Source organism: Mya arenaria, chromosome 3 (genome assembly GCF_026914265.1).
Source record: "Mya arenaria isolate MELC-2E11 chromosome 3, ASM2691426v1".
Taxonomy (NCBI): domain Eukaryota; kingdom Metazoa; phylum Mollusca; class Bivalvia; order Myida; family Myidae; genus Mya; species Mya arenaria.
This window is the reverse complement of record NC_069124.1, coordinates 76,019,109-76,033,111: the sequence shown is the minus strand read 5'-3', so window position 1 is coordinate 76,033,111 and position 14,003 is coordinate 76,019,109. Positions and strand designations below refer to the sequence as shown.

Below are 14,003 nucleotides of genomic sequence, written 5' to 3'. Positions count from 1 at the left end.
TTTACATTTAACACATAAGAAATGTGTCGTATTACGGAATCTGTCCATTGATTACATTATAGGTGAACATAAATCCACCTAAGATCAGAAATGCCGCAGTTGTGATCACACAGACGCCATCAAACCAGCGGCTGGCGTCCATCCACGACACTTCCGGGGAAGGTCGTGACTCAACTTGAGAGTCTTTCTTTACACCACTCAGTTGTTGACCTATTTCAACAACATCATTCGTTTCACGAATATCATTTTCTTTGACCATGCTATTCATTCTTGCGTTTTTGTTAGTACACAATAACATTTTCGTACTTCTTTTTCCACAATTAACCAGAGCCTGTAATGTGGAAGGAACCGGCTTTCCAGATGTCGCCTTGGACGACAGTTTCAGAGTGACGAGGTTGCACAAACAAGTGACGCCGCTGATGAACATAGCGAAATCGAGGAAGTAACTCAGGGAGGCGATCCCGTCCCCGTTTGATGGTAGCTTCTCTCCGACCATTGATATGAACAAGGTCACTGACAACAGAATTGTCAGAGAGTACGAAATACGCTCACCGGACTCGAACGAAAATATTCATGCACGTAAGGGCGACAACCGGGAGAACAATCGTTATTGTAACAAAAGCCGGTTGTCTTCGCAATCTTAGCTCAAATGAAATAAGGGATTTAGTTCCGTAAAACTTGTCAAGTGTACGCATGCGTATTAAACTCCACGAGGAACTGGGCTCATAGCCAGGCAGGATGGCCATTTCCCTTTTCTGCACGGAAACCAGTTTCACGTGGTCCGCTGTGTAGCCCATGACAATCAATGTGACCGCACACCAGTGCTCGTCCCACGGATATGACGTCATATCTAACAGGCAATTGGTCGCTATTAGGTCTCCTGGAAAGTCAATTATAGTGAATTTATATTTGTATGTATAAGTACGGAACTATACTCGTATATTAATAATAATTGAAAACAATAATATTAATGATAATATGTCCCAATGCGTATTTAAATGATATTACTTCTAAAATGTGTATCGCTAAATCTACGTCAAACCGAACGAGTTACGGCGTGTGATAAACTATCAAATCAACATCTTGCAGACATAAGTAAATTCAGAAAAAAAACACCAGAAGTTCCTTTGATGCTTTTCGATGATAAATAGAGTTAATAAGTGAAATAACAACAATGAAAATATAGATATGATGTTTTCATTGCAAACTAAAGAGTGAAAATATCAACTTTAGGAACTACTTTTTAAATCAAGGGTAGTTACTTTCCCTCGATAAAACTCATCACGTTCATGGATTGGTAATGAATTAAGTATTATCTGCAATGTTTGCCAAAAAAACTTGGCTATTGCTCTTTGTAAATTTAGATGCCTTAATTTTAATTTACCTATAGAAATGGATCGTTTCTATGGCATTGAAAGAGGAAAAAGTCTTTGTACACTGTGTGACAGACAAGAAATAGGAGACGAATTTATTATATTTTTAATTGTAATCACTTTAGTAATGAAAGACGTAAACATGTTGATCATAACTTCTAAAAGCATTTTGAAATAAACTTAGCTTACCGTTCATTACAAAATGGTGATCCTGTTTTTCAAACATTTTCTTGAACTTGAAGCTGAATGCCCGAGCATTTGCTTTCATACAAAACAAATTACAGACGAAAACAACTGCTCGAACATAAATTCGAAGAATTTCATAGTTAAATAATTTTTTTTAAAACTGTATGACTTTGTATTTCGAAATTCCCGTAAAGTTCAAACAACAATTTACTTACTTTAACCCCACCTGCCAAAAAATGTCATCAACCAAGCGTGGTCTTCAGACTTTATCTGGAAAACGACCCGTGAAGGTCATCCGACGACAACATTTAATTAAAACTGTACACATGGTCCAAATTTCATTGATGTAGCTTCAAAATGAAGAAAATAGGTAAGGAGGTCACATCCAAGGTCATCCAAGGACAAGATGATTGTTTTTAAAACTGTACACATGGTCCAAGTATGTCAAAAGGTCTCAAACAAAGTCATCAAAGTACAAAATAAATATACGTTTTCAAAACTGTACACATCGTCCAAATTTCATTGCTGTAGCTTCAAAAATAAGAAAGTAGGTCAAAAGATCACAGTTAATGTCAACCAAGAAAAGCATTAATAAATGTCATTGCTGTAGCTTTAAAAGTAACAAAGTAGGCCAAAAGGTCACATACAAGGTCACCCAAAGATAATATTGATATTTGTTTTTAAAACTGTACACATGGTCGAAATTTCATTGCTTAAGCGTCAAAAAACAGAAGGTCAAAAGGTCACAATCAAGGTCATTCAAGCACAACATAAATAATTGTTTTAAAAACTGTACACATGGTCCAAAGTTCATTGCTGTAGGTTTAAAAAAAGAAAGTAGGTCAAAAAGGGTGGGGTCAGCTTTGTCCCCAAGGGCATAATTTTAAATGTCTTGGTAGAGGGCCATCATATGATGTTTCACAACAAATATCAAAGGTATGAGCCTTGTGGTTTGAAATAAGAAGAATTTAAATTCTTAAATAAATCTCCAGGAAACTTGTGACCCCTGGAACAGGGACAGTTTTGACCCCAGGGGCATAATATGAACAATCTTGGTAGAGAACCACTAAATGATGCCTTATTCAAAATATCAATGGTCTTGGCCTAGCGGTTTCCGACAAACAGATTTTCAAACATTTCCGTATATAAGTATACCAAACTTGTGAACCCCGGGGCGTGGCCAGTAATGACCCTAGGGCCTTTGGCCAATATAGCTGCAAATAACCTTTGGCCATTAGAGCTAAAAATCAAATAACCCCTTTTAAGTGTAATTTTGATCTCTTTTTAATTAACAAGAGTTAAACATAAAACCAAATGCACAAGCTAAAACAAGGTGTCTCTCTTTTCTCTCATAAGCTCTTTTGGCTTTTGGCCGGTAGAGCCTAAAACTCATCGAGAACTATTTCTTCACGAGCTGGAAATTGAAACGACAGCTACGTCAGCAGCTATCAAAACTTTGCGTGAAGAGCGTCCCATGGGTAGTAGCGTAGCAAACACTCTTTTAAAGGGGGGGGGGGATTTAGAAAAAAACCTATAAAACTCCGAAAATAAAAGAAGCAGGCAATTAGTTAATTGCAGTGTTAGATTTAATTCTACTCGTGATCATAACGACAAATATTGTTGTTGTTTTTTTAATTTTCTATGATACTCGTGAAATGAAATAGTATTTTACACTGAAATAAAAAAAATCCTCTATATCTTTCACGTGTATACGGGACAAATTGAGGACACGTGCGGAAGCCATTTACGACGTTTGCCGTAATTAAAATCGGCCATTCAGCGAACCAGAGGATCGGATATTTCGATCTTCCCCTCATAAACGTCAATGATACTGATATTTTTTTAATTAAGTTTGAATATATCTGTCAGATGTTATTAAGAATTTAGTAATACTTGAAATACTTGTTCATACACATTGCTTAAAATATCGTGCGAAGTCGATAACTGACGTCAACGTCATAACGTGGCCATTTTAAGGTAATTAAATAGTTTGGTTATACAATTGGTGTCTTATGCACCAGTCAATTGTAATTCCCCCCCCACCCCCACCCCAAGGTCCGGGGACTTTGACTTTCGATCTATCCAGCCCTGCGTGAAGAAACTGCTGGTAAAATCCCCGCCAAATGCCCCATGCACCCTGTAATAACTAGGTAAGGCCAATTCCCCTATATTTTCGGCGTGAAAACAAACCACCGCATTCACTCGGCACTGCGGGGCCACCTGGAATGTAAAAAACACGGCCCGTATCCCCCGCTTTCCCTGTTATACCCCCAGACCTCAGGGCCGTGGTTACAATTTACTTGTGCATTATTTTAACTGTGCCCCTCATCAAAAACCTCACCTCACAACACACATATGTATTTTATGCAAGAAAAAACACAGGTTTCCTACCCAGCGCTATAGAGACTTGTCCTGTGTAAGTATGGACGGTGTAGGCCCTGTCTATGTCCTTATATAACATGCCACTGGGGGCCGGGTTTTCCAGTATCACATCAGGGCGCCTCACGCTGGTCGCCGGACGGAACACCTGGACACAAAGACAGAAGTATAAGTAACAACAAACAAACAAGACAGCCACGATGGCCCTATCTCGCCTACCTTAGTAAAGGATTTATATTTTAAAATTATGTATTAACATTTTGTGAAACGTAAGCCATGTCAGCTGTGGTGATGGGCTTTTCTACCATCTGACATGGCTTTTCAATTGCTGTTGTTTCAAAGGTAATGGAGTAGATCAAAAGGTTTCGTCATTCTTCATCTCGTCATTCACGGACATCAAACAGTGTTTTCAATACGGTAAAAGTGTCTAGATTTCAAAGTTTTAGCATTCAAACTAAGACAAGAGTCAATATGTGGTGGTTGTGGTCAAGGTCATACAAGGACGGTGTTGATATTCATTTGCAAAAAAATCCGAATCTAGGTAATTCAAGCAAAAAAACAAAACAATTGCAAAACAGTGCATATGGTTTAATATTCAGTGTTGTAGCTTTGAAGGCCACTGTGACTTTGACCTGATTACCTCAGAATCATTCAGCGGGCATCTACTGGACACACCCACAACCTTCATGTCAAGTTTGAGGGTCATGCTTGCAATGATTGTCATGTTATCACTAGGGCAAGCTTTTCGCATTCAAGGTGAATGTGACCTTTGACTTGATGACCTCAAACTCATTAGGGGTAATCTACTGGTCACGCCCAACATTCATGCCAGGTTTGAGGGTCATGGGTTCAGGCATTGTAAAGATAACATGGTATAAGGAATGCTTTTCGCATTTAAGACCTTGACCTTTGACCTGATGACCTCAAAATCAATAGGGTTCATTTACTGGTCCCGCCCAACCCCCAAGAAGGGTTTGAGGATCGTAGGTCGAAGGATTTGTCGAATTATCACTCGCACAAGGTTTTTGCATTCAATGTCACAGTAACCTTGACCATTGAGCCAATGACTTCAAAATCAAAACGGGTCATTTACTTGACACACCCAACTTCCGAGTCAAGTTTAAAGACCATATATCTAGGCATTGTCGAGGTATAACTCGGACAAGCTTTTCCCGTTAAATGTCACAGTGATCTTGACCATTGAGCCTTATGGCCTCAAAACCATAAGGCTTATCTACTATATAGTCACGCCCAGCCTCCAAGTCAAGATTAGTACCATAGGTCCAGTTATCACTCGGACAAGCTTTGGTCTATCGACCTTCCGACCGACCGACCGACATTCCGAACTACTGAAAAAGTGTACTCAATACCCAGAACTGTAGTTTAAATAATAAGAATGAAGTTGTAAAAGTCAACCAAGGAAAGACAATTTCAAAACTTTACAGATTGTTCAATGGCAAATGCTGTCATAAAAATAGGACTGTATGTTAACATATCCTGGTAAATGTAATCAAAATCAAAATATGTTTGCAAAGCTGTAAACTATCATTCAACTATCAAGTTTTCCCTTGCGTAAGTAAATGAAAAACAGGTGACCCCTAGGTCATTTTTTCCACTCACAATGGAATTACCTTACACGTAAGGAATCTGAAAAAGGAACCTAAGAAACATTCTGATAAATTTAGAAAAAAAAGTCGTTAAGGATAAGATGTTTGAAGCTATTGTTGACTGCGTATAACTGAATAATCACACTAAATCACCATGAGCACATCGTGAGCTAAAACAACAACAAATAAACTAAAAATAAACGCCATGCCAGCTACTTTTTGCATATCCATTTGATCTTTTTCAATGCAAGACCTATAACCAAATCTAGTTCATTTTTAATAACCTAGTATGGAGGATTTAAAAGGTTTAATATTTAGATGTGCGGCCACGCAGTATTATGCTGATTAACTGTGTAGCATGTTGTGATTGGTATTTGGTAATTTTATTAAAAGAAATGGCCATTATTATGATGAAATGAATCATTCAACCTATATATTTATATATTATTTATTTATGTGTGTGTGTGTATGTGTGTGTGTACATGACCATTTACAAGTCTGGTATACATATAATAAATTTGTGTTAAATGCATCCAATTTCAAATACTTGTTCTCATTTCCAAGGAAAAAGAAGAAAAAACACCCTTTAAATGAAAAAAATTGATATACTCACTAAGATATTTATTAGTGTTTTGTAACCTTATATGATAAACTTTATACAAGTTCCTCTTCCAGGGCCTCCGCGTTCATTTTCGTCACCAAACTCAAAGAGTGTAACGTTTCTACTTTCATATCATCAATAATGCATTCATAATCGCATTTAAATGTGTTTCACAACAAAATACTCGAGTTGGATTACTTTTTAAAAGTAGCAGATTTGTACTTTCAAAATTTAACAAGTTCGGAAAAATGCATGGTTCGGATAGGCAGAAAATACGCATACAAATATTTCGGACAAGAATAAATTAAATATACAGGTAAAACATATACTCCATGATTTTCATTTAACTAGCATTTAAATAGTTGTATAATGACTAAATGATGTTTAGTTTGTTCTTTAAAAAAATCCGAATATTTAGGCACTGATTGCATGTTTTCGGACGTCGTTTATGTCCACATTTCGTTCAAAAAAATTAATAATAACCAAATGGAATTTCTTTTATTCTTTTTCAACATCGGTTAATAAATGACCCAACATTGTTCAGTCTAAATTTCATGCATTTATGTTCATAAATTTCGGCAATATCTTAAGAAAACCTCAAAATTGATCCGGAATTAGGCAACTGCCCAGTATACTGTATTGGCATCGGGTATAAATTCAACTTTTCAGTTTTACAACAAAATATTTTTACCAGAAAAAAAGCTCGCGAGTATTTCACGAGTCAACGAAATGAGCATTGAAAGCTGCAAAGCTCGTTTCTAACATTTAATAATTATACTTATCCCGCACTACACGCGTGTCGTTGTAGTGGGCGGGGTCCCAAGCGAGACGCTGGTCAGTCCAGGTCAGAAAGATCACACTAACCATCTCCAGAGTCTCCTCAACCTCACGTAGGCTCTTGATGTTCCTGAAGATACAAGATTGATGTGTTTTTTTTGCTTAAACCTTTACTAACGGTTTTAGAAAAATGCATAAAACATCAAATTTGGAAACGGAAATATGATAAACTGCGATCTGATATTTTGTCAGCACTCTTTTTACAATAGTTTGCAGATATTTACGCAAAAATTTGCTCGTTCCAAGACAAAAAATAAAAAAAAGTTGTCAAAACGTTCAATCTGTGAGAGTGCAGCCTTAAAGTATAGAGTTTATGTTTTGATATGAAAAAAAATGTTGTGATTTGTACATAAAATCAAGTCATTTTTTTTTAATGTAGGCCGCAGGCCAACGGACTTTAGTACCGCAAATCGAAATCAGGTATCTTCAGAACTATTTTATTTAAATGACATGTTAAAATAGTTAATGCGTCGGGTTACAAAATGGCACATAATTTTTTTTATGGTGTTATGCGGTTTGAAAAAGTGCGAATTAGAAGATCAATTTATTAAAATACCTTCATAAGATTGCAACGTTAATGTAAATTTAAAATCAAGCCGAATAATCTTATTGAATATCGGTTACAGTTTGGGGCCACTCAAAATATTTTTGGAGTCGGTTTTGTATTGCCTATTGACAGAATTGTAAAAAGTAAAATCACGCTTGTCTTGCCTACATCATTTTAACGCTTTCAGTGCTATCTCAGCAAACGCCATAGTCAGAGTGACGGCTTTTTAAACGGATATGAGAGATGTAATAACATTATCATTTCTAGGTTAAGTCTTTGTATTTATCAAAGGTATTAAAAAAGTCAGTTTTGCTAGCATAAGTTTTGCGGGACGCGAACGACGACGAGACCTTGGACATTAAAAGGCAATGTATTAACCACTGGGAAGCAAACATTGTTATTTCTACAAAAATGTTTATAATACTAACGTTATCATACAAGCCCTGGAAGACTTCAAGTCTCTGCTCTGTTTAAAAAAGACAACCATGCCTTTGATTCATTATAGAATAACTAACTGATCCTAATTGAACTGAATGATTGACACTCACTTTGGTCCCAGGTCCACACTGACCAGGGTTGGCTGTGACTGGTCGAGTGTGCCGCGAATCTCCTTGTTGTACACATTCGGCGCAAACAAGTCGTCCAGCAGCCTCTGTACGTCCGCCAGCATCGCGCACGTGACCACAGATATGTGCACTACCACCAACACGAGAGTACCGAGCAGCATGACTTCCGACAGACCAGTCTTGAAGTGCTTTAAGACACCCAAGTATCAGACAAGTTCAGTTTGATATATATATTTTGTAACCACCCATTTCACACCGTAAACATGTTTTCAATCCAACAGAATTACGCGTGTTCAATTCTGTCATGGATGATTATATCACAATTACTTCACAAATATAAATCAGGGAAAATAAGTACGGAGTTCATAACAATTACGCAAATTAATGATTTATGTCGTTGTGACAAAGCAACAAGTCACCAAGGAATCCTACCGACCACTTAATAATTTAGAATAAAAGCTATTGAATATTGATCTATCCTCATAAACAAAATAATATTTGCATTTCGATCGTATCGCACTTTTTAAAAGCTTTATAAAATGGTTTGCATCTATTGTTACACCAGCGTTACACAAACACCAGATGCTATTGAGATGTTTTTATTTACCGAAAAATTTGAATCAATATCGAAAACAAATGTTCTTGTGAAGGATACTGTGTTTAATTTGAAAGAAATGTGCAGAAAACACGGCATTTCTACCTTCTAAATTGATAACTTCTCACTGTAAATCTTTTAGCACTCGCCGATATTTTAATATTTGTGCGTTTTCAGCTATTAAATACACAGTCACAATCTTGTAATCAGTTATATATATTTTCCATAAATGCATTATTTAGTAAGTAGTTAAAGGTTTCTCACTCAAAATTTATGTTTGTTATATATGTGTATGTATTGATTTTTATATACGAGTGTCACGTTAAGTAATAGTTCACATCATGTTAAATATAATGATTAAGAAGGACGGAGCGATATATCAAGCCCTTCTTAGTCGTTAAAATATGTTCTAGACTGTCTTAAATTATACCAAGTTTCGGCAGAGAACCAAATGTCGACGCCATGTCTTTGTGTTGTAAATACATTTGACTCTGTCTGGCGAGCTGGCTTGTGGCATAAGCTAACGCAAACTGGTTTACAAGGTCAAATTCTCACAGTCATAAAAAACATGTATAATGATATAAAATCATGCGTTTCCATCAATGGGCATCTGTCTCCTATGTTCCCAAGCTTTTGTGGAGTTCGTCAGGGAGAAAATCTTTCTCCGATTTTATTTTCTATTTACCTAAACTATTTAGAAGAATTCCTTAAAAGAACATGTTCTAGTGTTTCTATAGAAGTAGATGCTAATGAGACAATTATGTACCTTCAGTTACTTATTCTCTTGTATGCCGATGACACTGTACTCTTTGCAGACAATGAACGTGATTTTCAAAAACGTCTTAACTGTTTCCAAGACTAGTGTTGCAATAGAAACTAAATATTAACCTCTGAAAGTCTAAAATAATTGTCTTTGGTGCCAGAAATCTGAAGAAATTGAACTTTAGCATTGTTAACCAAGCGCTAGAGATAGTCAAGGAATACAAATACCTAAGGTGTATATTTCTCGTCCACCGGTAGCTTTTTATACTGCCGTAAATATTTAATAAGCCAGGCGAACAAAGCAATGTATGCTCTATTTCTTAGAATTAATAACCTAGACTTGCCTTTGGACATACAACTGAAGCTTTTTGATTCTACCATTGTCCCGATTCTAACGTACGGATGTGAAGTCTGGGGTTTTGAAAACCTTGATCTGTATTTTTTTCGACGGATTACATATACTAGAAAAAGTACTTTACGTTACATGCTCTACTCGGAACTGGTTAGATACCCCCTTAACACCATAGTTAAAACCAGAATGATTAGTTACTGGAGTAAACTCGTTTCATCCCATGACTCGAAAATAAGTTTTTTGATATATAAAGGCATTTTACATAGTAATAATTCAGTCTGGACCAGTTACATCAAGTCAATACTTGATTCAACGGGTTATTCATACGTTTGGCATAACCAAACAAGAGTACCTGTAAAACATGTCAGTAAACTTGTGAAATCTAACCTTGTAGACCAATTTCAGCAAACCTGTTTTGAACAATTTAATCTTTCGTCTAAGGGTAAAATGTATTCTCTGTTTAAGTCTGATATTAAATTTGAGGAGTACCTTAATATTGTACCCAAATCTCTACGTTTTACATTCTTGCATTTCCGCACTAGTAATCATAAATTCCCTATCGAAGTCGGAAGATGGAGACAAAATGCTGTACCACATGTCAATAGAAAGTGTACGTTTTGTAATCTAAACGATATCGGTGACGAACTGCACTATTTACTTACATGTCCATTTTTTAATCCTACCAGAAAAAATACATAAGTAGTCGTTTTTACTCAAGACCTAATGTCTTACACTTTAGTGAAGTTTTATATTATAAGAACCCGGATACCTTAAGGAAAACAGTAATTTTTGTTAAAATCTTAGTTACTCACTTTAAACGAATCTGATCATGTATTTTATAGTTTTTCATTTGATATCTCATAACTATATCGATTATGTTGTATCCTTATTCAAATAAATGAATTTGTTTTGTCATACAAAAATAATACTATTTAAACTAACCACATTCCCCTTACTAATTATATTTGTTTTGTATAATGATAAACTCTAAACCTGTTGTGAAGCCGCCATTAACCCACATATTTATACCTGTGTTAACACACACACACACACACACACACACACACACACACACACACACACACACATATATATATATATATATATATATATATATATATATATATATATATATATATATATATATATATATATATATATATATATATATTGCCTTTTCACATGCTTTTACTAAATGTAAACTGTGATATAATAAAAGAATATTGAGTTGAGTTGATTGAGTACAATTTTTACGGGCTGATTTGAGTCGGATAGGTGAATAAATGGCTCGAAATGTATGTCATGGACTATTTTTTTTTCAAATAGAAACGCTTAGGGGTATACGAAACTATACTTCGGCGTACTAAATGCGTTTAGCATTGTCATTTTATGCGCACTCTGTAAAGGAAACGGAACTATCGGTACATTGCCGAAATATTTCAGGCGGAATTAGATCAAATTTTATTAAAGATTACGCATTCAAAAATATTTCGAAACTGATGTTATTTTATAAACCTACATGCACAAAACTTAAACAATGACACAGATCTTACATAAATTAATGTAAAACAGGTTGCTCTTATTGTTTATAAAAACTACTGTTTGGGCAGGCCGTCATCCCGGAATCCGAAAAGATAGATTATTTTCTGTTGATGGAACAATCATGGTGCATATTAAAAGGTCATGTGTGTTAAACGTAGTGATGAAACGATAATCGAGTACAATCGATAAATCGTTGCTAACAATGCTTTGTCGGCGACAATCGATAATGGTTGTCCAAAATCGATGTCTCTAATGTTACTTCCGGTATCTACGTATTTTTTGTTGAGGTAAAAGTCGAGTTAATGTCAATATTTGTTTCCTGTAAATTCTCGTTGAAGTCATTTTAACATGGGAGGTCACTCTCTTACACAAATGCGGTGAATGTAAACACCTTTGCTTTACAACTAACAAACTCTCCAAAAATTACAAATTGTTTAAATTTGTTTATATATTTCATAAAACCTTCTTCAATAACCTGTTATTGTGGTGTAGTGGGTCCGGTCTTACATGCAAATATCGGTGATCCCGGCTCGATGCATTCTGTTTTTAAAACCTTTTTTGTATCGTTTGTAATTAAATAATTTACTTTTTTGTGAAAGTTTTATGAAATTAAGATTTTCTAATGAAATGTTCAATATAACAGTTTATTGAATGTTAAGCTGGTTCACAAATAAATAACTACTTGATGCGGTGTGTGCATTTTGCAATTAATGTGCAATTATTAAGCATGTGTTGTGTTCTTATGTTTTTTTCGTAAAGTTATTCAAGACAGAAAAGGTTATGGAAATTTAATTACTGTTGCAAATCACTTACTGATTCCAGGTTTAACCACTTAAATGATCATGATGATAATATGTATAAAGAATGTATTGTTTACTGATATTATGAACTGTCGATTATTGTCCGATAGTAAATCGAAATGCTTGTTCCGATTCGATTCGATTATCGATAGCAAATGGGGTCCGATTTTCAAACACTAGTTAAACGAATGGGATTAACTATTCAGTACAAAGAGTCGTTAAATATTCTAGAGAATATCTGGTCCTTTTCAGTCTGTTTGAATATGGCAACACAGTTTTACTTTGAACAATTGACAATATCCAAATATAGAAATACATGAACATTTATGTATATTTTGAGGGCGTATCGATGTTTCGCCATAAGAAGTAACATACGTTGGGACAAGACCCTATAACTAGACGTAGAAACGAATTTCCTTTCACCGATTTGTATCAGGAATGTTGTACCAGGGGCAGATGCAGGATATGACGCTAATAGTGAGACACTCCCCCCAAGAGCAGTAATGTATGGTTAAACGTGATATGCGCGTTTGGGATACCTCATCCACCAAAAATTTAGCGTTCTGGTATAATTAATGGATATTTTTAGACACTTATGGTGGATGGTTTACCTGTTTGGGTAGAAAATTGTCTTCGTATGACATTACAAGTCCACCTATACTGTAAATAACACGCGATGTTTCGCCATGAAAATACTTGAAATACGCACAAGCATGCATACGTCCCCTACATTACGAAAGTAGTTCCGTTGATATGCAGATGGTAATGTATAAACAACTACGGTTAGTCTTGGCGCGTCGCGTTTCCGACGTGAGGTTCTTCAAATCTGTATCTTTCATTTTGTCAAATTGTGTAGCTATACTGGCTACGACGTGTATCTTTTATAATTTGACACGTTAAGCGAATGTCGCATGAATTAATTAACACATTGTGAGTTTGACATTAATCACGTATATTTTAGTTACCGAGAACGTGTTCTAGCCCCCAATTCTGCGCATGCGTAGCTCGTGCAAAATGGACATCACATTTCCCCTTTGACGATCAGATTTGCAAGTTAAAGCTCAGCTCGTTTGCGTATGATGGATTTCAGGTACTTATGGTCGTTTGATTTAAGTATGTTTCATTTGAGTACTATTTCCTTTGCAACGTTATAATGGCTACAGTACCCTCCCCAAACAATTCAATTCCAATCTCAATGAATAGGACTTTCGTTTAAATTATTTTTATCGATCATCGCATCCATCAAATAAACTCTCTTCCGCTGACACTAATGGTGGATGGTTATCGCTGATATTGTTTTTTCTTTTTTCTGAATTTGAACTAAGGCAACTCCAAATGGCAATGTAAGAAGCCGAAAATTAATTTCTGAAATGCACGGACGGACAAGGACGTCTAGACGTTGGCGAAGTTATTTCACAGAGAAACACATAACATGCAATTTGTATTAATAATTCCCAGGGTTAAATTAATGCTGTTGTTTCTTTTGCAAAACGAGGATGCTGTTTCCAATCATAAATTCAAAGGAACTTGAAAAAAGGTGTTTCCACCATTGTCACCCTGATCGTCTTCCCCGTGATGAAGAACATCGATATCGATAAGTATGTTGATAAATATGTTTGTGTGACTTTGCATTCAATTTGAGGTCCTGATATAAACACAACTGATACTTGTTTTGTAAAGTTTCACCACTATCAACTAACTTTTTGCATTTGATTTATATCTTTATCTACATACAGTTATGCATTCCCTGTGTCTTTGTTGACTTCCCTAGTGGGTGTTATGTGAAATTTCGGGGTCTAGGTCTTTCAATGTTTGCCATGGGTATGTGTGTCATTATGTAGCATATGATTGTAAGA

At 35.7% G+C, this 14,003-nt stretch overlaps 1 protein-coding gene across 1 annotated transcript; it reads right to left on the bottom strand.

Moving 5' to 3' along the window:
• Positions 1-31: 31 nt before the first annotated feature.
• LOC128226279 (acetylcholine receptor subunit beta-like) lies at positions 32-8,257 on the bottom strand. The gene is made up of 6 exons (XM_052936160.1): positions 8,079-8,257; positions 6,925-7,053; positions 5,570-5,585; positions 3,951-4,086; positions 692-880; positions 32-513 (listed from the first exon to the last, which is right to left on the bottom strand). Exons 1-6 carry the CDS (start codon positions 8,255-8,257, stop codon positions 32-34), a joined length of 1,131 nt encoding a protein of 376 aa, XP_052792120.1.
• Between the last annotated feature and the right edge of the window lie 5,746 nt (positions 8,258-14,003).